The 26,878-nt window shown below is 35.6% G+C and overlaps 1 protein-coding gene and 1 non-coding gene across 4 annotated transcripts in view; both read left to right on the top strand.

The window, feature by feature from the left end:
- Positions 1-534: 534 nt before the first annotated feature.
- LOC150076109 (lipoma-preferred partner-like) overlaps positions 535-26,878 on the top strand; it is a 76,704-nt gene continuing 50,360 nt past the window's right edge. Inside the window, exons 1-2 of one of the 3 annotated variants that reach the window (XM_090387467.1) lie at positions 535-647; positions 23,152-23,327. In XM_090387467.1, the coding sequence (XP_090243593.1) occupies positions 23,297-23,327 (31 nt within the window). In that variant the 5' untranslated portion in view covers positions 535-647; positions 23,152-23,296. Of the gene's footprint in view, positions 648-15,808; positions 16,054-23,151; positions 23,328-26,878 lie in introns of those variants that run through there. The other 2 variants (XM_090387466.1, XM_090387468.1) reach the window with 2 other exon arrangements.
- On the top strand, positions 3,109-3,200 carry TRNAI-UAU (transfer RNA isoleucine (anticodon UAU)). Its single transcript is given in 2 exon segments — positions 3,109-3,146; positions 3,165-3,200. It is a non-coding gene; the product is annotated as a tRNA-Ile (tRNA).

Genomic DNA, 26,878 nt, shown 5'->3' with positions numbered 1-26,878 from the left:
AATTTAAAACCCAGTTTAAAATCTTATACAAAAACATTTTTGTATAAGATAAAATAGGAGTACAATAAAACCATTCGCCTAAATCCCTGCCAGTTAACTTTTTTCTTTTTTTGATGAAGACCCCCAAACACGAAAGGTATTATTAGAACCTACAGTACGTAGTACCGTACATGAGTTGAAGGCTGAAAAGATGAACTGTAAAATAATTAGTTATCTCAGTTATTATTTAGTTAATAAAAATATGCCTTCCATCAAATGGATTTATTTTTTAAAGTTTAAAATGCAATACTTTTTATATCATATAGCTATTTTCTTTAGCACGTTACAAATACTTTTTAATGCCAGGTATGCCTAACATGTAGCGATATCCGCAGCCGCGTACGGCCAACAAACTTACGTTGGTCGCGTGTTGTCATACAAGGGAAAGAAAAGAAAACGTCCCGAGTTTTACGTCACGTTATGTAACGATAGCTGGCAAGAGTTATACCATCTAAAGCAGTCGCTGTCCCAAAACAGTGCGATAGATATGGACTAAACCCAGGAACAGTGATTCATACGACGTGAAGGCGTTCCATGTCAAGGTAACAACGCCGTATTTGTATCCAAAAGAGCCGTCTGTGCAGAAATCAAAGATCGTCGAGGGAAACGTAAGTACTGTATTTTTCTCTCTCCCTTAAATAATAAAAATAAACGAAATTTTATTTTTAAAAAAATGCCTTTTAATTAGTCAATAATTAGTTATTGATCAGTTAATACCCAATGTTTGGGCGAAGTGACTTATTATATTCATATAATTTGCGCACCTTATTTTGAAATATGTATTTGTTATCTCAGGTATCAGTCCAGTACGTTGATAATTCAGGATCAGCTAGAGCACAGGCAATGCTACATTATCCAATTCAGTAGCTTATCTAGAATATATAAAAACTGATAGGGGATTATAAAATTATTTTAATTTATAAAAGAAAGATTTATCAATTAAGAAAATTAATACGTAAATTAAATAGCGTTAATTTATGAATTAATTAAGTAATAAAAAAAAGAACACAATATGATAAGAAAATGATTCAAGCTTGAACGCGTCTGCTTTAATTAAGATCGGCAAGCCCTCACGGTTAGAACAGTGGTTATAATCACCATCCTCCCACACCAGGTGGAAAATATCTGAGTTCAAATCTCGTCAATGATGAGGAACTTTTAGGGCTTTTTTCAAAACTTGGCTGAGTTAGTCGGTCTCAGTAGAGAAATGCACGGTTTTTATTCTCCAAAAATTGAGTTTTTCTTCCAGCAAGCAGCAAACTTATCGAAGAATACCTGCAGAGACACGATAAACTGACGCATTATAGTAACGAATGGGCCTGGAGTACTGGGGTCCATAGTTTAATATACACTTAAGTTAGTTATAAACCAGTTATACAAATATATTAACAAAAATCAGTAGCTTTCGGGACGCGTTCGACAAGGGACACGCGTCCCGAAAGCTACTGATTTTTGTTAATATATTTGTATAACTGGTTTATAACTAACTTAAGTGTATATTGATGCATTATATATACCCTTAGTTACTTTGGAGCTTGATACCACTTACCTAATCCAAGATCGGCAAAAGCAGTGTGGCGAATATATCCACCGCTTTTCCAAAAATAAAATTGGAATGGCGAAGAGATTAATTTTTGTATTGGGATAGGAATTTTTTTTCTTTTTTGTCATATGCTTTAAAATCAAGAGAACAAAATATTGTAAAAACCGACAAACTAATTAAAAGAAGGCTGCCGTAGCCGTGAGTGGTCTGGCGCGGGGGTGCATCTCTTCGAGTGACACGGGGTTCAGCCCGTGACTGCTAAATACGGTGCTGTTTCTTGTATTCTCTCTATGCTATGAACTCCTCTGACCGTGTGGTCGTTGCAGAGTATAAACATTTTGAAGACCGCCGTAGCCGGGTGGTCAGGCCCGAGGGTGCATGCTTTGAGTGCCTGGGCTACAAGCCCGTTACTGCTAAATACGATGCTGTTTCTTGTATTCTCTCTCTCTGTCTTGTGAACTTCTCTGACAGTGCAGCCATCAAGGAGTATAAACAGAAAATTTATTTATTTATTTAACTATATCAGAACCAGATTTCCAACAATTGAGTCTAGGTTACCACCAAAAATTCGTCGACTACATGATACAAACCAGTACCTTTGCAAAAATGTTTTGAAGAAAACACAATCTACTAAGGAAAGCCAACAGGAAGATTGATAGAAAGCATCATAGTTCAGCATGCAAGCAAAATGACTGAACTCTAAGCATATTTTTAAAGGTCACTGTAATAATTTTGTAGATGGCTCCAATATTTATGATCTCTTCAGTTTATTAGATTCGAAAACCTAGAACACGAAAGAAGAACCAGGACCATCTTTTCCATTAGACACTGTTCCTAGGGACAACGATAACGATAAAAATAGGCTATAAATTGATAAAAGTAGTTTTAAATACAGATTTCTAAGGTGAATTCTTTCTTTGTTTTTTTTTTTGTTTTTTTCTCTTAGTAAAATTAACAACGTCAAAATTCATATTGCAACTGTTAGCGCTGAGAATAAGTTTGTGTAAGTAACTTCAATACAAAATTTATAGAAACGCTTTCGAATTTCTTTAAAAACAAAAAGTTAGATTTAACGCAGGGGCATTTTAATGTGTTTGATATGATATAGTGAGGCCTGTAAATTAAGAATACCTAGGGACATTCTGCAGACGATCTGAGAATTCGGCAAGGAAATGAAAATGAGGCTATAACCTCAAAAAGAATCAAAATATAAAGCGATTTCATGACGATGAATACAAAATGTAAAATAATAATATATATTCTTTTAAAATCTTGTAAACATCTTAATATTTTTTAAGGATCACCTTATGCATTTTTACTGACTGTCAGTAAAAATAAGCAGATCTGTTGAAGTGGAAGGAACTTCTATCTAGTAGCAGCCGACAAGGCATGGAAAGTAGGACGCAGTAGATCTAACTGAGAAGCAGCTGAACCAGAGAAAATGCAATAAAGAAGCTCAAGATCGAGGGCATTTCACGTGTTTTCAATGATTGCAGCTTGAAGCAGAAACACAAATTCGGATAGGTTCCCCAGTGGCGCAATTGGTGACCGCGCGGTACTTATAAGACAGTATCTGTGAGTGATGCCGAGGTTGTGAGTTCGAGCCTCACCTGGGGAAGTTGTCGTTTTTATCCCCAGGGGCTCACATCTGGTGAGTATGGGCTTGGCACACCCAGGGTCCCTGAGCTGGATATCATCTTTCTTGGTGATTCCCTTCTACTTCTCTCTCTCTCAGGGTAATTCAGAATTTTTTTTTTTTTTTTGGCTGGTGCAGCATAAGCCTCAGGCTTCCACCATATGGCTAATAATAATAATAATAATAATAATCAAATTTCCGATCTTTCATTGTTTCCTACAACTGCACATTAACGTGTCTAATAATAATAGTTCGTCTAATAATAATAATAATAATAATAATAACAGTTTCGGTTTTTGAAAAAAAAAAAAATTGGAAAGGTTATTGAATTAACTAATGTTATAGTTATTTCGATAACCTTACCTTTTTTATATAAATGAGGTCAGCCTATCTCAGGTTCTACACAGTAAATGAGCAAACTTGACCATCAATATAAATAAATTATACGAAAGCCACGTTATCGACGGAGGGCCGACTAGGGGGAAGAGGAACAGAGTTCATTGAAGAGCACGCATAGGTTTGTGTGAATTAAGATGGAGGAATGTGGGAGAGGCACTTCAGGTATAGTTACGCGTCCGGCTCTATAAGTATATTTACCTATACAGAAAATAAATAAAACAGGACGAAAATATACGTGGCCGCATTCATCAATATAAACCAATATTAATGGATCCATAAAAATTTAAGGTCTATGCAACCACCCTTTAAAAATATATAAATCGAATAGATTGACGTTTGCAAAAAAGCTCTATAAAGTCGTGTGATACGACTAGTGCCCAAATCTGTTCACAGACAATGGGGAACGGACAGGATCTAACGGACTTCAAAAGAGGTATGATTATCGGTATGCGTTTAAGCACGTGCCACAACAAAGATAACGGCTGCCTTGTCGAATATTTAAAAACTAGCATAATTCGAACCTTTAACGAATAGAAAAACGCACGGAAAACATAAATAATAATAATTCAATCGAACAGAAAGGAAACAAACGAAACACAAGAGGCACAAAAGACCACCTTCTAATTGACAAAATGATTCTGGAGAACTGCATGGGAAGAAAAACTAATTTGCACGTTGCTTGGATCGACTATAAGAAGGCTTTTGATTCACTTCCACATAACTGGATTCTAAACTGCTTGAAAATAATTGGAATTAGTAAAAATATTCAAAAAAATTATAAAGAAGGCAATGTATTTGTGGATGGCAAGGCTAGTGGCGTAACTAGGGTTGATGGCGACCGGACAAATAAAAAAAATGGCGCCCCTTGAAAACTGTACTTTTGGAATTTTTGCATTATTTTTGCGTCCCCTAAATTAGGCGCCCAGGGCATGTGCCCCACCTGCCTCATCCTAGTTACGCCACTAGACACGACTGATAGCAAATGGTGAAGTAGCAGTCAATGTCAACATCCGAAGGGGGTATTTTTAACAGCGATTCGTTCTCACCATTATTATTTATAATATCAATGATACCACTATCAGTAATTCTGAGAAGAGGCCACTGGTATCAAACATCGGAAACATCAACAAAATTTTTTCCAAAACTTCTTTATATGGATGATTTGAAACTGTATGTAAAGTCACCACCTGAAATTTAATCACTACTTAATAGTGTTCTGTTCTACAGCTCTGATAATGCAATGGAGTTAGGGTTGGATAAATGTACAACTTTAGCAATCAATAGAGGAAAATTCACATGCACAGAAGGAATCAAAATTCCTGATTATAATGATATTAGGGGCCTCACACCAGACAAAGCCTACAAGTAACTGGGATTCTTAAAGAAGATAACGTCAGACATACAGAACTTAAGAGCCGAATTAGCATGGAATACATCAGAAAAAAAAAAAAAATAAAACTTCCGTTTATACTCCGGGACGACCAATCGGTCAGAGGAGTTCACAAGATAGACAGAATACAAGAAACAGCACCGTATTCAGCAGTCACGGGCTTGAACCCCCGGTTACTCAAGGCACGTGTACTTATGCACCCGCGCGCCTGCCCACTAGGCTACGGCGGCCGGGCGAGGAATATCCTGAAATCGAAACTCAGTGGTGGGAATACCATCAAAGTATTCACCCACATATTGATGTGGATAGGCTATAACTCCCACGCTGTGAAGGTGAACGAGGAATGCTGAACAACGATCTATAGAAGAGAAGCGATCATTAGAGGAGTATGTCAGGAGTCCTAAATGAAGTCAGCAAAGAAAGCATATTGAAGGCAAATGAAACAAAGGAGGATTATAAAAAAAACAGCAGCTGGTGACTCGAAGAGAAAAGTGGCATAACAAATTACTGCATGGCCGATGTATTAGTACCATTGAAGAAAAAGTTAATTGCGCAAAGACACGACAGTGGTTAAAAAAACAGAAGATATTTAAAAAAGAAACTGCAGGCCTCATATCAGCAGACGAAGGACAAGCACTACGCAATAAAGGCTAAGATTGACAAGACTCAGAATGACAGCAAGTGCAGGCTTTGTAAGGAATCCGATGAAACGATTGAACATCTTTATTGAACATCTTTAGAGAAGATTTATAAAAGAAAGATTTATCAATTAAGCAAATTAATACGTAAATTAAATAGCGTTAATTTATGAATTAATTAAGTAATAAAAAAAAAGAACACAACATACCTACAGTGTCCACCATGATACATAGGATCATTTGCAAAAAATGTTATTTACCATTTATCAAAAACTGGTGGGACCACAATCCAGAAAAAGTTATGGAGAATAATGAGAACAAAGTGCTATGGTATTTTTTAATACAAACAGACAAACACCTTCCCCAAAATATAACCTGACTCAACCTAAGCGAGGAGACCCCTTCCGCCCAGACGGAAGAAACAAAGATAGAAAGATGGACAAAAAAGGCACTCCATGTCAAACACTACAAAGACCTCCATCAAGACTACATAGATAAAATGGCTTTTAGTGCATGGCTCAAGAGCGGGATGCTCTTTCCTGAGACTGAAGGATTCATGCTCTCCATCCATGACGAACTAATCAACACCACGGATTACAGAAAAATACATCGCCAAGGAACCAGGAGTGACAAATAACACATGTCGACAATGCCATCTGGCCTCTGAAACGATCCAAATCATCACTGCAGGATGCAGTGTGACAGCCAAACGAAGCACACTCGACCAGGTCGCCAGGATAATACGCTTATCAGAAGCTAGCGAGGAAATACCAGTTGATCAAAGAAGGTGTACCGTATTACAAGTACGAACTTTAGGCTGTACAAATTCTATTGATCCCAACCCACAAGCTGTACTCAGACCGCACTTTAATAACAGAGGGGATGACCCCGCACTACACAGCGCACATAACCGTCGTTGACAAAAAGGAAAAAGCCACCTATCTGATCGGCACATCGATTAATGAGAACAAAGTGCACAGTGGCAACCTACAGAATACTGGCAACCTCCAGAAAACCTATGAAGAAAATATCAAGAAGTACACAGACCTGAGACAGGAGGTCAAGGAAATGTGGCATATGAAACAAGTAACGATCATCCCGATCACCGTGTCAACCACCGGCATAGTGCCAATGAGTCTATACAAAAACCTAGCAGCACTAGACTTCCTAGAGAACACCTACAAGGAACTCCAAAAAGTCGCAATCCTGAACACCTGTCGGATAGCGAAAGAGTTCCTCAAAAAATAACAATAATAGCTGATATAAAAACCGTCCTGTGCACTTGGTACCAGTACCCGTCACAGAATGGGAAAAACAAATCCCCATCAGGAGAAATAATAATAAAAATCATAATAATAATGTTATTATTATTATTTTCTAAGTTTTAGTTCCTATAATCTCTTTAAACTGGGGGGCGGGTTCTTGGACATTCATAAACAGACGCAACTGCGACCGAAAATGCAAGTTTAGGAGCGAGGTGTCCTCGTAGATAGCACAGTGGATATAATGATGGTCCTACCCACACAAGGAGCAAACAGCCTGGGTTCAAATTTCATCAATGATGCGAAGAATTTTTATCGGCTTTTTCTTCCGGAAACTTTAGTTTTTCATCCAACAAACAGGCAAATCGACTAAAGAATACATGCAGTTTACAGATAAGGACGCCTCATACCCAAGCGCAACCCTAGAAATTCCGTTGTTGATTTCTCTATAAAGTGACTGATCTTTACATAGCCTACAAGCTCTGAGAATTTAACTTTTAAGAATGCCTATTTTTATATTCATGAGGTGATTAGAATTAAACTTTATAATAGTTCCTGTGTCTGTTGGTTTTCTGTATATTTCTGAATTTTACTTATTTCCTTCTGGATTTGAATAATAATTGAAATATTACACATATTTCACGTTTCTGGATTTTTGTTACCAGTTTACTAAATATGCATATATTTAGTAAACATTTCGTGTCTTCGCATCCGCCACACCGCTTATTTATTCCTATAACCAGTGCACGGCAACAAGCCTAATATCTACTGCTTTAGCAATACATGTTATGTGGATAACCCATGTGATATGTGGAAAAAATAAATAAAAATAATAAAATAAAATAATAATAATTGCCAAATTTCTATTTGTCCGGATTTTAAAAATTTGGGACAGCTCGATAAATCAAAAAGATTTCAATATAATATTTTCATGAAAATCCGTCCATCTAGAGCAGGGGTGGGCAACAGCCGGCCCGCGGGCAACATCCGGCCCGCGACGATGTTGAATCCGGCCCCCTCGGTAAATGCATAAATATAGAAAATCCATACCTGACTACACTCGCCGTAAACGTTCGGCTTAATTCGGTTCAATCGGGTATCGCGGCCAGTACAACAGTAACCAAGTGATTCTACGCAGCGTCAAAGAGTTATTTCCTAATTATTATTGTAGCATCGATCGAACGAAGTTCCTTTGGGTTTGACTTCTTATTGAAAAAAATAATATTGGTGCGAGATATTTTATGTTTTATGCCTTTTCTAATTATTAACAATTTTTAATTTAATATAACTTATAGCCCATAAAATGAGCCAATTAAAAAAAAAGAAAAACTGATGCCGAATGCCGCATTTTCAATGATAATTGGACATTCAGATATTTTTTTTAAAAATACATTAATAATTTGGTAATTCAAGTAATATAACATTTTTTAGGTTCTGATTTTTTTTATTAAATCGTTCAATCTATTCCGGCCCGTATCATGATGCGAAAATTTCATTCGGCCTGCATCATGATAGAAAAATTTCATTCGGCCCGCTGACGAAAAAAGTTGCCCACCCCTGATCTAGAGTCTAGTTGCTACATGCAGGCAGACGACATAGCGAAGAGAATAGGCACTTTAAGCACATATATATATATATGTGCATAAAGATCCGGTTACAAACCACAGCTGATTACCGATTTCTACCCATTTATCTGATTTTGAGAAATTTGTGTGGTTCTTTTTTGTTAGAGTTTATATTTATTTTACGTAATTCCTGTAACGTAGGTGATAACACATTTTGATTTTGTCTTTTCGTAAATCACCGGGGAACCCTTCTTTCTTCGCCTGATTTTTATTAGTCATTTATGCTTATGACATTCTGCTTATACATATTCGGCATAATTGAGCTTACTACACCATAAAATAATAATGTTATGATAACCCTTCCATTTTTAAATAAAGCTGGAGTACATTCTGTAACATACAGTAATTATAACCGAATTCAATTATACCGTTGAACTGTGCTGTAAATGACGTCTCGATGATAACGTAAAATATAGTTGGCAATTAAAATATGATTGGTAAGGGGCACTTTTAAAATGAACAAGGTGCTTTTCTAATAAAACAAGATCTAATAATGATAAAATGTTTTCTTTATTTGTTCAAAAATTTGCTTAAAAAGATAATGCTCAAAAAATTAGCTTCCGATGAAAACCGCAAGACAAAAAATATTCATGAATTTTATTAAGACTCTAAAGTGCTTCGTCTTCATTCACTATTGGTTATTATGCATCATGTGTATTTATAGTGTATTTATATCATGCTCACCTTTCACCAAGCTAACTGTAGTTCAGTTTTGTGATCTGTGATAACACGAGCAGGCAACAAAAACAAAGCGAGCGGTTCGTTTGCTCACTTTTGTAACACAATTCTGTATCACAATTTTGTATCGGAAGATTATTTAAAATTTTTTTTTTTTTGTATATTATTTTTTCAGTAAAGTTTTGGAAAATAATTTTATCTAAGTTCGTATCTGCATTTTTTTTTTTTTTTTTTTTTTGATACTACCTTCTCTATACAGTTTCTACCCGTATTCGAAATATGATGGGGGGGGGGGGGGGGATGCGGTATTTGTCATGATGTTAGTGAAGGTTTCCTTGACTAACATCATGTAAGTCGCCATCTCATCATGACCCAAATACTTAATAGGAGACGAATTAGGGAATCTAGCAGGTCTGGGAAGCATATCGACATTGCTGAGAAACTACCTGACAACATTAGTATTTGGTATGAGGCAGAGACCTGTTGGGATAAATGGTTATGTAACTCAAAGAAATGGCAAAAGGGTAGGTCTAAGTATAGTTATAATGTAACATCGGCTCATGAGATTACTTTGAACAGAAACTAGTGAACGGCTGAATTCATATGTATAAGAAGTTTTCACCTTTCTTTAAACATTAATGCAAATAAAATTCATTAAATACATTAACCAACAGTTTATTACAGTTTATTACAGTAATAAAATATAGAGTTAATTTCTTGAGTGTAACTCATTTTGTTTCAGTAAGAACCTTTGCTTATTAAGTCGAAAATTAAAAGGAAAAAGATGACGATACCTGGTTATGCAGCTAACCTTTCCTGTACCCAGCACTTGATTCCAGTGGTGATCACTCTGTGTGTGCTTTTGATATGTCAAATGCATTTTTTAATCTTTTATGCAGCAATATATTCACTTCACAAACATAGTTCGAAGAGCAGACGATCTACTTTCCAAGACATTTGCAAGGCTAGAGTACACAGTCAATATTGTAAACCAATAATATATAATAAGATAATATATACACATCAAACCTGGTAGAAATTAATTAAATTTTGCGCCTCTTGTATCCGTCCGCTTACCTAATCATATTTGTTTAGTTCCGATACACAGTTATATGACATTAATACAGATACAAGACCAAATCATATTCAATCGCCTCTCTTTTTTTTTATTACCACGACAACCACTAAACTTACCAGCAGATGGCGATATTACATACATATACTCCGATTTTAATAGCAAAAACAACCAGTTACAAGCGGTTAAAATAACTTTTACTGTGATAAATAATACTACACTGCTTAACAAATTATAGGATTAAACAACAAATACTTTTATACAGTTAAGTGATATTTAATTCCAAATTTAACTTTCATAATGAGCGATAATATTTTATTTAGAACAGTCATCGAATAAGCATTAAACATCAAGTACATAGCTTCATAAACGATATACAGCAAAATATTTATACACAGAATAATGAGAGATAATAGCCTTTCATGTACAAGGGAAAGAATTAAAAAAAAAAAAGACATGGAATATTGACGTATGTTTTTTGGTATTGGTTACAGACAGAAACACACTTTTACTATAGAACTAACATAACCTCTAATTCTTCTGTATCTGTATCTTCCTCGCTGTTCCAACCTAGGGTTGGGTCAGGTGAATCAAAGCCTTCCATCTTTTTCTATCTTCCCCAATCTTATTTTCTGTCATTCTCTCCTATTCATTTCCCCTCCGTTTCCACATCTTCCCTAATCAGATCTCTCTATCTTTTCCGGGGTCTTCCTCTTGGCCTCTTCTTCTTCGAGTTCATTCTCTTCACGTGTCCAAACCATCGCAAACGTGATGCAGTCATCTTCTCCCTCAAACTTTCTATTCCAAAGTTCATTCTAATGTCAATATTTCTAATTTTATCTCTTCTAGCTTTAGCTAGCATAGTCTTAACACCGTCATTTCCATTGCTTGGATTCTGCTGGTATCCTTTTTATTCATCCTCCACGTCTCAGCAGCATAGGTCAAAATAGGGACAAAATATGCCCCTATTTATCAGATTTTTACACTTCATTGGAACTTCCCATTACCCATAATAGGCTGTTAACAGAAGAAACTCTGACTAGCTGCTATTTTCCTTGTTATTTCCATATTTAGGCTGCCATTCTTTGTTAATACACTCTCTAGGTCAGTGGTTTTCAACCGGGGTGCCGCAACAAACATTCTTAGGGTGCCGTGTAATTTCGGTTTAAGTTACTTAAAGTTATTATTATTATTTTTTTGAAATTTATACATTTATTTAATTATAAAAAGGTGTACGGTATCCATTGTACCGTATCTTTTTAATTTTGTGGTGATTTATAATTGATCTTTATTTAGTACCTCTATATAAAGAATAAAATTATTATATAGGTATACTGTATATTAAAAGGTCGAAAACCACTGTGTTAGGTATTTCTTTTGGCCTAGGGGTGCCGTGAAAAAAATTACTGGGACACTAAGGGCGCCGTGAACCGAGAAAGTTTGGTAACCTCTGCCCTAGGTACTTAAAATTTTCCACCACTTACAACATTTTATTCCCTAATTTTATCCCTTTTACACTCACTTCTCCCCCTCAGTCCATCACCATCTCTTTTCTTTTTTGGCTACTTATCTTTAGACCATACTCACTGACTACACTTTTCTAATTCTTCTCAGTGATACAAATATGTCAGATGGCCTGCCAGCAAGTTTTCCTGCTCTCGCGCTCTGTCTGGGCGCGCCAAAGCTTGGATGATGGTTATAAGTGCTTTCTGGAGTTGGAGACGCCCACTAGTGTCAGCATCAACTAGCTTAGAAACTCGTCCAGCACGGACAGTAACTTCCTTGGTAGATCATCCAACCTTATGACGCCCAACTATGCGAACTCGTTCAAACTCATTTTAAGTATAATTATGTATTCGATGTTTTACTGATATTGCATCAACTATGGCATTTCTTTTGACGATTATTTTTTATATAGGTGCAAAAAGGGAAAATATTATTATTATATGTACTATATTTGTATATGGAATTATACAGGAAGGATTTAGATTTAAGTAAAAATAAACAGTCAAACAAAGAGAAGTGGCGAGTTTAAACGTTAAAATGGGAACATAAGGATTAATTACAAGAACGAAACAGAACTTTCTTGAAGTACTTTAAAAAGCACAGCAAGAGACATCTTTAAATTGAAGTTTTAGACAAATAGTAAAAAACAGCCATCCAGTCACTTCAGTTCTCAATTAATTTAATTAATTGAGAACTGAATTATTAAAGTACTTTAATAATTACAGCATTATTAAATTATTTATTAAAATACATTATATTATTTATTGGTTCTTTGGATCTTTTAGAAGACATATACTGTATTTTCCATTAACGAGGGAAATATGCAGTGTGTTGGTAATGATTAGCAAGGGTGGTCAGATTAGTATATACGAGAGATAGAGATATAAATCAGAAGGCTTAACGAAGTAATTGGTAAAGAGCGAAGGTCAAATAAATATCAAGGATGAATTGAAAATAAATTTGTAGGCAAGAATAATTCCGTGGTATGGAAAGTAAATTTTATTATTATTTCATTATTAAGAATGAATAAAGAAGATAATTAGAGGAGAAGATATTGAATGGATTTTCAGAGAATTGTGAATTGCAAATATATGAATAATAGATTTGATGTTATGTAGTTGTTGGTTTTACGGCGCAACGGCAGCTAAAGTCCATTATGCGCCAATGTTATGTAGTGTAATATGAACTAAATAAAGAATAATTAATCGTGCAAGTTTAGTATGAACTGATTCATATTTATTTAGTATTCAGGTATACATTTACATTGTATCAGTTAGAGAGTATTATATTGGCAAGGTTTGAATAATGATGTTATGTTGTTAGAGGATTAAAAATCGAAAATATACTGTTTGTAATTATAATTGTATCCGTTACAGAATTACAGATATTGTGAAATAGCAGTCTGTGAAAGCTTGAGTGTTGGTAATGATAAGCAAGGGTGCGTCATAGGTTTGACGTGACATTGATTAAGAAGTAATTTGTATATTGAATTGAAAGGGAAGACTAGGGCAAATTTGAGAATGCCAATTGTGGTTGGGTGTGATTAATTCAAGTTGTATAGTAAGGGATATGTTGCCAGTTTGCTAATAAGGGGGTCGAGAAGAATCCCAATGAAGAAGTGTTCCCCTTTAAGTGCACATGTATAAATAGCCTTGGTGTATAATAAATGTGTGTGTGTGTGTCAGTCAGTCAATTGCCCGTGAGGCGTACGCAATTCTGCCATTATGCAATTTTGTAAAGAGAGTAAGCCTCAGTTCTTGGATCTTCTGATCATATTAAGGATTAACGTAGTAGTCAAGTTGCATTATGGGCTTTAGTTCTTTGAGAGGAATTTCTTCTCAAAGGACCTTCGAACAACAATTCCTCTCAAAGAATTTGGCATTGATTGTTATCCTTTCAGAGAACAATCAATACCAAGGTAACGGATGCATAGAGAAACAATGAAGCAGGGGTGGGCAACCTCCGACCAGCGGGCCAACTCCATCTCCGGTTAACGAACGTGTGTAACTTAGCCCGCGGTCGTTTTAAAAATATATTTATTACGTATTATATATATTTTTAAATTAATGGAATTTCTGACATCAATTTAGAAAATACTCTGCGCATTGCTACGACAAATATCGATTCACTGATAAAAATAAACAGTATAAAATCTCCAATTAAATATTATAAAATTTAAATATTGCAATTTTTGTTATTGGAATTGTATTTGTATTTTATAACTATCATTGTATTTGTGTTTTGTTACTATATACAGTAATTGTATTTTTGTAATTTTACCTTGAATTTGTATTTCGTTTTTCTTATTAATAAAATTAAATATATGTACTTGTATGTATAAATAACATAAAACTGTTAACGAAATTTTTTTCATTATACACCATTTCAATAATCCTAAAAATCGTGAAAAGCTAAAAAAAATTTGGCCCACGTGCACCTCACAGACATTTTATTTGGCCCACCATTTATAATGGTTACCCAGCCCTATAAAGGAAAGGTAAAGGGTGAGAGAATAAATTAAAAGAGTTATACGAAAGTAATAATAATATACAGGTATAATAAAACGCCATCATTTATAACTCCCCCCCCCCCGACAGCATACATTGATAGCAGTTACATAGTAATAATTACAGTTTCATAAATATAATTTATCTACTAAAATATTTAAGTTGAATTTAAGTGCCCATGACCGTCGAGAGCCAGCACGGACCACAGGGCAAACAGCCTCTCTAATTCCTTTCTTCTAAATATGACAGTGAACAAGATCTCCTACACGATGTACAGTCGCAATGCAGACAACCCACCTGTCACCTCCACCTCTCTTGACACCATCCCTCGATCCGCCCTTCCTTATTTTAAAAAGAAAAAAAAAAAAAAAAAAAGCTCCTCAAATTTTCCGGACTCCTTTGGCCTAATTCCCCCCCACTCTCCCTATTTCATAATTCACTTGCCCCTTCATACTGACGAATTGAGGATAAACTAAGTAAAAGCCCAACGTGGCCTATGTTGCGATAGGCAAACCAAAGAGTTATAGTCCTTGTTCTATGACACAAATAACACAGTGGCCAAAGAAGTAGTGTCAGTATAGAAACAGTTGAAAATTGTAACCTTATGGCTCTTAGCGGCAATAGGAGATTCTGGTTATCACCAAAATATTGTACTTACTAAAGGCTTGTATCCGTTTTAGGTAAGCCGTGGGAGAAAAGAAAATGAAAAGTAAAATTTTCTTTTAATTGATTATGAACAGGAAAACGGTAAATACTGCATATCATTTATACAATTCAATGTGTTCCATGTGTTATTTTTATGACTTAAGTCCAAATAGTGTTTGCTGTTATTAAATGGATCCGGAAAATATAAATTTTCATTTCTGGATTGAGGAAAGGATACGCGTAGATTTTTTTTTTTTTTTTTCGCTTCCCCAAACAAAAAATTACGCTGCATTAAGCAAAGGATTGTAAGTTGTATTAAGTACAGTACATGTATATGGACAGCAAAATAAAATAAATTCTGGGTATGCAGAGAAAAAACGACTTAAATATCTTTTATTTTGTACTTAAAACAAATAACTTATTTCCCAACGGAATGCACAGTCGTTATTCGTAGAGTTACTAATACTCTTTTAATAATCGTTTTTTGCTTTAGCAAGATTAAATTTGGGGTAGTTTTATATTTCCTGAACCAAATAAGTTATGAAAACGAAACCAGGGCAAACTCCAAGGATAAAGTGAAAAAATACAGTAATTAAGTGAAGGGTGTGAAAAGTACTATCTTTCAGCTGTAAAGATGCCGCTTGTCAGTTTTAGAACAAAGGTATAATTGCTCCATTCATGTCGTCGGGGTACAGAGAATTTGTTTACCCCATTTCTTGGACGCCGTCAGATCTCTTTCTCTCTGGAGTGTTCAAAAGCTCAAAATAGTTATTTATATATAAATATTTAATGGTTTCTTAAGGGAGAATACCAGCTACCTAAATCGTTTGCTGTCATTCTGACCCCGTTCTGTAACATCGCTCTGGGACCACTTCAAAAGCTCGTGGGCGACTAAGTTAACGGCCTGTTTACATCAGCGTTGCTTAACTGGGACGTTTTTCCCACACAGTTTTGGCCCAGACTACGGCAGCGGACGCAAGTACGAAGTGGTGAACGATCATGGCTACAACTTCGAGTTCGAAGCAAGGGTAAGCGACTGTACAAATGATACGCAGGCGAAGTAGGACATATTTTGGGTGGGGTTTGAGAGTTGCAGAAATGAGTATAAGGGTGAGTGGATGTGATTTTATGAACATGCTGTCATGTTTTCGAATTAGTTACTTGTTCAAGCCGCATCTTTCATATTTTCAAGCAAATGCCCTGTACAGCAAGATATTTTTCGCATATTATAATCAATTAATAATATAGTGGTTCTTAAGCCATTGACACAATTCATACCATATGGTCTTCCAATCATATGTTTTTTCACTTGAGGATGTGGTTAACTTGTCTGAGGCGAAGTTGTAGGATATATTATTTTATTTTTTTCTGTCTCCATCGAATCTCGATTTTCTTTCTCTCATGTGCAAATACTCATGCTGGAATACCCATAATTTTACAGACACGATCATTGCTCAATTTGAAAAACCGGCACGCTAAATGTTTGGCAACAAAAACTAGGTTAAATATATTTTTATCAGAAGTTTTAACCAACACAGGCATACATTACATACAACTTCTTATTGGTTCTGGTATTTGGACGACACGATTAATTAAGTACGAATGTTTTCTAATTTGTAATCAGCAGCGATAAAAATTCTGGAAAAGTGTTTGGAAATAGCCAGATTTAAAGCTTGGCTTAATTTAATTTAAGCAGATGTTTCAATCGGAACGGTGTTTTGGCCCAATTCGAGTACTGTAAGATTAGACAAATTTTGTGGCCTTGGACTTCTAGAGAATTAACGGAAATGTATTTATTAATTATTAGAAGGGATGGACAAAGTGGGTATATTTTTTGGCTGATACTGCTTGCATGATTTTACCTGTATTAATACTAACGCCTCGTTGTTGTACCCAAAGAAACTACAAATCATGTGTTCTTGGCGTGGAATGAGCTAGAGAGGTTGTTGCCTCAGGCGGCAATTTTGTATTCTAGCCCATTTCTATTCTGTCCTATTTTTTAATTTCTATGCTATATTAGCCCATTTCAGTTCTATTCTATTCTATTCTAGCCCCCTTTTTTCAAAAACAAGTTTACAACAAAAAAGGCAAGAAAATTGAAAAAAATATTGAAACTAGTTAAAAATTAAATTAAGAGGTGTGAAAATTTTAGAGACAGTAAGTTTAAAAATTAAAATGTCAGTGGAAGCCCTTTATAAACTATATAAATACCATTACTAAAATATTAATACCATTTCCTTAGTTTATTACAGTTTATAGAAAACTTCATAAACTGGAATTGCTTTCAACTGGAAAATTGGGTTCAGAACTATAGTATATAAATAAATGTTGAAACCAAGGATTGCTGACACCTGATGGTGAATAATAAGTAAAATTGCTATTCACTTTTCTTATTTGAATCAGGGCTGGAAATGTTGTGCTATATTCCTATTACTAACAATGCTAAAAAAGAAAAAAAAAGATTGATAGTATGTAATTGAACATGCACATTCATGTTCAGTTTATTATCCCAGCAGTGAATTTGCCTTTGAGCTCAGTTCATACCCTTTTAAATGTTTAAATATTTGTTAGAATTATCAGTGTAAATTACAAATGAAATAAAGACTTCTTTGCAGTCAGTTTGAATTTTAATATATCCAGTGTAGTTTGCAGTTTCAATCTATGCATAATCGTTGGCTTTTTTAATTGGGGAAGTATAGTATTAGTAATGGCAAATGATGCAAGAAAGCAAGCTCATCATCAGCCAAAAAAAAAAAAAAAAAAAAGAAGTCCCACATCACTTGGCCATCCCTTCCAGTATTTTGTCTAGTTCTTTTCCTTGAATTTATTCAAACTACTCACTTCCACAACATTTTGTTCCAACAATCAACTACCTGCTGGATGAAGGCAAACATCTAACACAAAGAATCTGTAGTGATTTAAATGCATTATGTGCTCCCTCAGTTTCTCTCATCCTCCATTGCGTGGAAGTGAGATTGTCAGGAAACAATTTTTTTCTGGATAAAAAACAATGCTTATAACTAAAGATGATATTTCCAATATAATGTTATATTAAATAATAGAATTAATAAGTGCATCATTTTATACTGTTTCTTGCCTTTTGCCTTCACCCCCAAAGATGTTCAGTGTTGCATGCAATGCAGTAGCATGATGTGCTTGCATACATTTTTGGTGTGCCTACCAGAGATCCCTGTTGAGAGAGCTCACACAACTACCTGACACTTTCGAGAGTGATATACAGCAATATTCTGCAACCTGTATTGTTCTGTGAGGTTCCAGTTGTGCCTTGAGATTGTTTAGTGAATCGAAGAAATGCCTTTCAGTAATAGAAATGGAACTGCTATGTATTATTCGGCAGCTGTTATTAATTGCTTGTTCATATTTGAGCTGATCACTTTCTTGCTGGTGTTTTCATTTTTTTTTTTTTTGCTAGATTGTACATGCTTTTAGGATTATCTTTGTCCAACAGTAGGCCTCTGGCACTGAGGGCATTTTAGCCCACTTTGATAAAGTTGTTGCAGTCAAACAAATAATAAATAATAAGATCCTTAGCATGTGCCAGGTGGAACCATGCAGTAAAACAGCCCTGATTTTCCTCTTACAAACCAATTTATTGCTTTATATTTACTTACACATTGGTATGCATGAATTGTTAGTTTCCTTTCTAAACAAGGCAGATTTAAGTGTACTATAGCTTAAAAAGATGTGCCATGAATTTAAAAAGATGTGGAACACTGATGTAGAGCATTCAGTAATAACTCTACTTCAAATTGAATAATAGGGATAAATGATATATTTTTTTAAATATTAAACATTGGCTAATCAAAAATTAATTTCAATTCTCTCCCTCTGACTTCATTTTCATAATGGGGCCTACATTGAAATTTCAGTTTATTTGAGTGTAAGATCTCCATGGTAAGATGGAGACTGTCACTACTACCCATTTAGAAAAGCATGGATTCCAGTTCCATTTATAATACAAGGAACTTTGGTGTTGGGGCATCTGGAGGGTTACATTAGCCTAAGTTAGCTAGGTCTTGGATGGAATTTAGAGTTTCCAGATATTTTTGTATCCAACAAATGGTTATTAAGCCAGCTTTACAATACATGCAATTACAGACAAAATAATGAATACCCAATGGCCTAGGTCATATTTCAGGGTGCCTGCAGCTGACTGGGCTAGCCAGGTGGGTAAAGTGCCTGCCTATAGCAACCCAAAGGTCGCAGGTTTGAATCCTGCCTTGGGCTTGGATCACAGTAAAATGCAAAAATTTTGGGAGGTGCACTTTGGCCACAGAAGCCAATGTGCCAACAACTAACAAAAAAAAAAAAAAAGGAAAAAAAAGGTGCCTGCAGGGGAAGGAAGCAGAGGGCTATGATTAATGGTTACTCTTCAGATTGATCTAATATTATCCCAGAACCAATCCTTGGTTCTCCAAGGATTGGTTCCGGAACTGCAGACATGTATAGTGTCTTATGTAGGCCAGCTTCCAAAAGCTAATTCATTTCCACCATGGTATACTGTGATGATACAGAAAGACCAGAAACGTGTATCATGCCATGTTTGTGCTGTGCATATGTTGTTTAGTTGTTTCTGGAAACTTTGCTTCCAGGAAGGTGCATCCTAGTACCTGTGTATGCCACGAGGAGGCAGCCACAACAGCACAAATTGCAGCAAACCTCAAGTGTCATGTACTGAATATCCAAACTATTCAAAAAATTAGCAAATAAAATAAAAAATAATAATTATAAATTATTAAAAATAATAATAATAAAGTAGTAAAAATAATAAAGTAGTAAAAATGATAAAAATAAAGGGAATTAAAAATGAAATAAAAATAACATAAAATAAAATTTTAAAAAAATAATTGATAGAAATTACCAAAAAAATTGAAAAAAAGAATCCCGCACTAAGGTGGTACCAGCATGGACAAACAGAATAGAGGAAAGAATAGCAGAAGAAGAAGAATAAAAAGTAAAAAATTAAACACTTTATAGATGGATGAAAGCAAAAGGCAAGAATTAAAAGGGGATAGAGGGAAGAGATATAGATTCCACACAGGCTAACCTGTGCCAGCAGATGAATCCACTTTGGGACCAGCCTGAGGCCTGCAGCAGATAGAAGATGGGAAAACACAATGATCATTCAGCATTCTACAGGTATGATTAGGAACTGTCTAAGTCAAAGGTGGTGGCAAAGATGGTTACTTGAGCTAAAGATGACGGAGATGATGGTAGTGTCACGAAATGTAGATGATGGAGCTAGAATAGGAGTAGTTTTGTGGTTGTATAGGCCACCAGGTTAGAAGTTCGGATTTGAGGTGGAGGGTAACAGGTATTGAAGGGGAGTAAAGTCATACTCCCTCCATACTATGTGGGCGGGATTATCACACTGTACACTTACAGTACTTATCTGTTTCAAGTTCTGCACTGGCCAGGCCAACTGAAGCCAGTGTCCTCAGATTCCACACTTTTGACTTTGAATGAGGAGACATGACATCAGCAAAGCAGGGAGGGTTCTTGATAGGTTGTCCCCACTGCAGTCTAATTGGGGGGCTTGTCAGAACCAAACGCACACTCTACATGTACTTGGTCCACCAACATACCTGTCATATTTATTTACATTTACACAAGTACACATATTTTTTTTTTCTTTTTTTATTGTATGACATATATTTAGGGGCAGACAGATTTTCAGCACATAAGACTACATTCTTTCACACATTTGCCATCTTGCATTCATCATCATACAAATAGACCTAAATATGAACAACTACCAAAAAAATCACACTGTTTTTTTTATATAATGCCATTCACAAACATTCACTCAGTTACTGCACAGTTTACACATGTGACCTGGCATTCGCACACATTTATACAATAATATTTAAGAATGGACTATATATACAGTATATATATATTTTTTTTTAAATTTTTTTTTCATTATACGTATTCAGCATACAATTTAAACAATTTACACTTATTAGATATTGGAAAAAAGAATCCCGCACCAGTGCAAGGGTGGTGCATTTACCATTCTCACACACTTATCCCACTCAGTACAACACCTTGAATAGGACAGAGCACACAACACGCACACATTTTTTTTTTTTTTTTTGCAGGTTGCCAGTTCCGGGACTGTTGTTGTTTCTGATTTTCATAAATAATTTTAATGAATGGATAGAGGTCATGTGGTTAATGATTGGCACCAAGTGGGGCTTCTTCAGAATGACTTAGATAGACTTCAGGGATGGTTAGAAAAGTGGCAGCTGTGTTTTAATGTAGCAAAATGCAAGGCATTATACTTGGTAAATAGCAACTTCAAAATAATGTATATGCCTGGTAGGATTGAATTAATGAGCCTTCCTTTTCACCTGTGTAAATTAATTAATATACACAGGTGGAAAGGAAGACCAGTGGTGTCCTATTGATGATTTATCAACCATTTGCTTCCAGAGAAGTCATAATCCTACTGTACAAGGACTGCGCTTGGAATACTATGTCCAAGTATGGAGACTGAACCTAAAAAAATACATTGAGCTTCTTGAAAGGCTCCAAATATGGGCAACCTGTTTGGTAAGATCCGCAAAAAAGACGTCCATGTAAGGAAAGCCTTCAAATATATGGGCTACAGAACCTGGCAGCTAGGTGGTCTGATTGTCTGATTTTAGTCTCTGAGGGGAGACAATAAAGCAAATGAAGGCAAAATTTTCAGTTTTAAATGATTATGGAACTAGGAACCATAAATTCAGATTACAAGGGAAGAGGTTTAGACTGAACTGTAGGAAATTTTCTTTTAGCAGTGAGTTGCTAATTATTGGAATCAGTTACTTTTATAGGTAGTTGTGACTGATGGGGCTTGATTTGTTTGTTCGTTTAAGGATTTTATTTATGGCACCTCAGCATCTGAGGCTATAATGCGCCAAGTCAATTGACAACTGTAAATGTCAGGTGGATAGTTATCCATGTGAGGAGGGAAGCACATAGGTAGTTTATTTCCTTTTTTTTAATTTTTATTTTTATAGGATTTATTTTTTATTTATTATTATCATTATTTTTTTCATTGGTGCAGCTTTAAAAGCCTTGCACTATATGGCTAATACTAACACTAACAATAATAATCCCTTATTAATACTCAGATAATATGCTGAAATTCAAATTATTTTTAGAAAGAGATTTCATGCATTGATGTGATATCATACTGGCATCACATGAGAAGCTTAGAATAATTAAATATTGGATACCTGTATAAAATTATTCCTTCAAAATTTGGCTAAAATTGATATTTAGCATTTTTTGTAACTAGGTTTTATTGGTGCCCTACCTTCATGATACACACTCTTCCAATAGAATAGAACATAATGGGATACTGTTATTTCATTTTATTATATCTCCCTGTAAACTAAAATTCATAGAAAAATTATTGTTTATTGATTTTTATTATTTGAGTATTGTAATGAGATTACATCAAAAATTTAAAGTACTGAAATATTATTGAAATTTAATTATTAAAATAAAATAATATTAATTTTAAAAAATATATATCACTATAGTCCAGTGGTTTTCAACCAGAGTGCTGCAGCACACTAGGGTGCCTCAACAACATTCTTGGGGTGCCATGTAATTTGGGTTTAAGTTACTTAAAGTTATTATTATTATATTGAAATTTATATATTTATTTCATTATAAAAAGGGTACAATATTCATTCTACCATATCTTTTTAATTTTGTGGTGATCTATAATTGATCTTTATTTAGTACCTCTATATAAAGAATAAAATTATTATATATAGGTATATATTATAAGGTCGAAAAACCACTGTGTTAAGTATTTCTTTTGGCCTAGGGATGCTGTGAAAAAATTACTGGGACACTAAGGGCGCCGTGAACCGAGAAAGTTTGGGAACCTCTGCTATAGTCTAATACTTGCATTTGATATGCCCTTTCAAAATTATGTTATAAATTCTATTTTATGTTTAATTTTAAAAAAAATCATGACGAGTAAACCAATTTTAAAATTTCAGATATTGTGAAAGGTTTGTAAATTCATACTTTATAATTAAATTTATTAAATATAAATGATTAATGTTAAATGTAACTCAGTATTTTGATTATTGGGTTATACTTATCTTTAGTTGTACTTTAACTTTTTTTTATTTAAATTTACTACTATTTTTTTTTTTTTTTTTTTTTTTTTTTTTTTAATAGTCTGCACCCCAGAGGCAAGCCAGTTCATCATTCACCTAATTATTCTGGAAATTTGCCAGTTCACTCTGATCACTTTGATCAGCAGAAAAAGAATACTGGGCAAGAGGCAGAAGTTGATCAGCTCACAAATCTCTTAATTCAGTGCATGGAGAACTCAGCAGATCCACGTTTTGTAGGTAAATACACTCTGTTGATAAGACAATAAGACATTGGGAATTTTGATGCAAGTCAGTTGTAATGTATTTAACCTTGTTCCAACATTTGATGTCTGATGACATCAAAAGACAAGACTTCCCCTTAACAAACACATGCTGTGGCTGAACTATAACTGCAGTCCTGTTTAGATGATCCTGCAATGCTTCTTTAACCAGTGACTCCATTATTTTTTGCAGAACAGAGTTTAAACTAACAGGTCTGTAATTACTTGTGTCACCCTTTGATGCCTCTTTGTGAATTTGTGAATTGGAAACTGGAAATATGGGATATATTTCCACATTTCCAGTCCATGGGGACCTCCCCTGACTCCATTGATGCTCTCATAATTATGGCTAAGTGTTTGCTTACTTTCTTTGCTGTCTCCTTTAATATAGCACGATAGATCCCATCCACCCCAGGTGTTTTTCTGATGTTTAACTTCAACAGTTTCTCCTCCACTTTTCTCTCAGTTATTACAAAATCATTTAGTTCCCTGTTACAGTTTGATAAATTTTTTGTCCCCACTTCCCTACAGAATTCGTCGTGTGAATGTAGATGCAAAATACTTATTCAGTTTGTCAGCTACCTTAGCATTAGTAGAGGCATATGATGCAAGAAAGCAAGCTTATGCAGCATCAGCCAAAAAAAAAAAAAAAAAAAAACACGCTCCCATTTCACCCCTCCGTTCATTCCAAGTACCTGTCCAGCTCAGCCTTAAATTTATTTAGGCTATCAACTTCCACAACAAAGGATGGAAGTTTGTTCCACCAACCAACCACCCGCTGGCTAAAGGCAAACTTCCGCACATCTATCCTACATCTGTCTTTCCTCAATTTGAATTTATGCCCTCTCAAATGACTATTCTGAGCAAAAGGAAGAATTCCATCAGCATAAAGCATGCTCAAACCATTCAAGGCTTTATACACCTCAATCAGATCACCTTGCAGGTGCCTAGTCTCAAGACACTGTAATTTGCAAAACTTAAGCCTTTCTCCGTAAGAGCAACCCTTTGTTTATTTCACTAATCTTGTTGCCCTCTGTACTCATTCCAACAGCTCTACATCCTTCATATAATGAGGCCTCCAGACCTGTATACAGTACTCAAGGTGTGGCTTGACCATTGCCTTATATAAGGGGATAATCACCTCCTTATCCCTGTTAGAAAAATTCCTATATATCATCGACAATACACCATGAGCTACTCTTGCAGCCCGTCTGCACTGCTCAGAAAACTTCATATCTGCCTGCACAACCACCCCCAGGTCCCTTTCATTCTCTACCACTGTCAGTGTAGTACCACAGAGTGGATATTGATACGTCACTCTGAGGTTGCTGCTTCCCATATGTAGTACTTTACATTTGTCAATGTTAAACTTCCTTTGCCACCTCTCAACCCATCTGCTCAACTTTTCTAGATCCTGTTGCAGCAGCGTACTGTCATTAGTGTCCTTAAAAACCCTGCCAACTTTCGTATCGTCTGCAAACTTGGACATTAAGCTAGATATACCATCATCAATATCATTTATAAATACAGAAAACAATAATGGACCCAACACTGAACCCTGAGGGACTCCACTAATAACATTAGTCCACGATGAGCAGTGTCCATTGATTACTATTCTCTGTCTTCTCCCACTCAACCATCGCTTTATCCATAGCAGCAATTTGCCTCCAGCGCCACACTGCTCCAATTTGTGCAGCAGTCTTCCATGTGCAACAGTATCAAAAGCCTTTCTAAGATCCAAATATATGATATCAAAGTTATTCCCTGCATCCAGTTCCTTTGTGACCACATCATAGTATTCAATCAAATTGGTTAGGCAAGACTTTCCCTTAACAAAACCATGCTGTGTCCGAGCTATAACTGAAGTCTTGTCTAGATGACCCTGCAATGCTTCTTTAACCAGTACCCCCATTAATTTCCCTAGAACAGAAGTAAAACTAACAGGTCTGTAATTACCTGTGTTTCCCTTTGATCCTCCTTTGTGGATTGTGGTCACATTTGCACATCTCCAGTCCATGGGTACCTCCCCTGAGCCCAGGGAAACTCTCATAATTATGGCTAAGAGTTTGCTTACTTCCTTTGCTGCCTGATTTAATATAACTGTATAGATTTCATCCACCCCCAGGTGCCTTTCTTGTGTTTATCTTCAACAATTTCTTCTCCCCTTTACTCTCAGTTATTACAAGGTTATCAAGCTTACTGCCAGAGTTGAATACACCTCTGGCATTCCCTTCGCTAAATAACTCCTCATGTGTGAATGTCGATGCAAAATATTCATTTAGTTTGTTAGCTACCTGAGCAGGATCATCAACAGTTGACCCATCGATATCAAGTGGACCAATCTGATTCATCCCCTTCCTTCTAGAGTTTACATAAGTAAAGAACTCTTTGCTGTTTTTCTTTGCATCCCTTGCCAAGAATTTCTTGTAATCTGCCTTCGCCTGCCTAACCTCCTTTGTAACTTGGTTGCATATCAACTTGTATCTATCATAGGCTTCTGTGTCATGTGTTAATTTGTATGTATCCCATGCATTTTTCTTCCCTGCCATATGCCTCATTAGTTCATCTGACATCCATTTAGGCCTAAACCTTGAACAATATTTCTTAGTTGGTATGTAAAGCCTAGTAGCTTCCAAGATAAGTTCTTTGAATGCTTCCCATTTTGAATTTGCTGTTGGTAACATCATCAGTTGGTCCTACTGTATAGAATTTAAATACTGTCTCAGTCCATCGTAGTCGCCTTTACGGAAGCAATAACCCTTCCCTTTACCCCTAATGGTAGTTACCTCTTTGAGTAAATCCCACTTCAGCACACTGTGATCACTGCCACCTAGTGGTTCATTTATCTGCAGATTCTTAATGCATGAAGAATCACTGCTGATAATCAAATCAAGAGTATTACTCCCTCTAGTTGCCTCCCGAACATGCTGATGTAGAAAACAATCATCCAATAAATCCACAAAAGGCCTGCTAGTGTGTGAGTGACCAACCCACAAATTCCAGTCAATATATGGGAAATTAAAATCCACCATTATAAGACTCTCTGATTTACTGGCCCACTCTATTTCCCTGTACAGTTTCTTATTATACTCATCAGAGTCATTAGGCCTATAGCACACTCCTACTCTCAATTTTGATCTCCCAATGCTTGTCACACCAAACTGACTCAACACTGCGCTGTCCAGCGATGTCGACTGGCTTCACTTCCTTGGTTTTTATGTGTTTCTTAACTAATAGCATAACCCCTCCCCCCTTCCTATCCTGTCTATCCTTTCTGTAGACGTTGTACTCCAGAAATTGCAGTTCTGCATCCCTTATATCTGTGTGACACCACGTCTCTGATATCCCAACAATATCTGCCTTTGATGTTTTGAGCAATACCTCAAATTTTTCAAGCAGGCTTGTCAGAACTTCAGTGTAGTATGTTTGATTGACAGTCTGATTTGGAGGGATGTGTTCAGCCATAATAATTCCTTTAATATTGAAGAAAACAAGAAGCATGGTTTCATCTTTGGTTTTGACATATTT

This window comes from Mastigoproctus giganteus, chromosome 13 (assembly GCF_048544385.1).
Source record: "Mastigoproctus giganteus isolate SK-2022 chromosome 13, ASM4854438v1, whole genome shotgun sequence".
In the NCBI taxonomy this organism is placed as follows: domain Eukaryota; kingdom Metazoa; phylum Arthropoda; class Arachnida; order Uropygi; family Thelyphonidae; genus Mastigoproctus; species Mastigoproctus giganteus.
The sequence above is the reverse complement of the archived record's forward strand: the minus strand, read 5'-3'. Positions and strand labels throughout refer to the sequence as shown.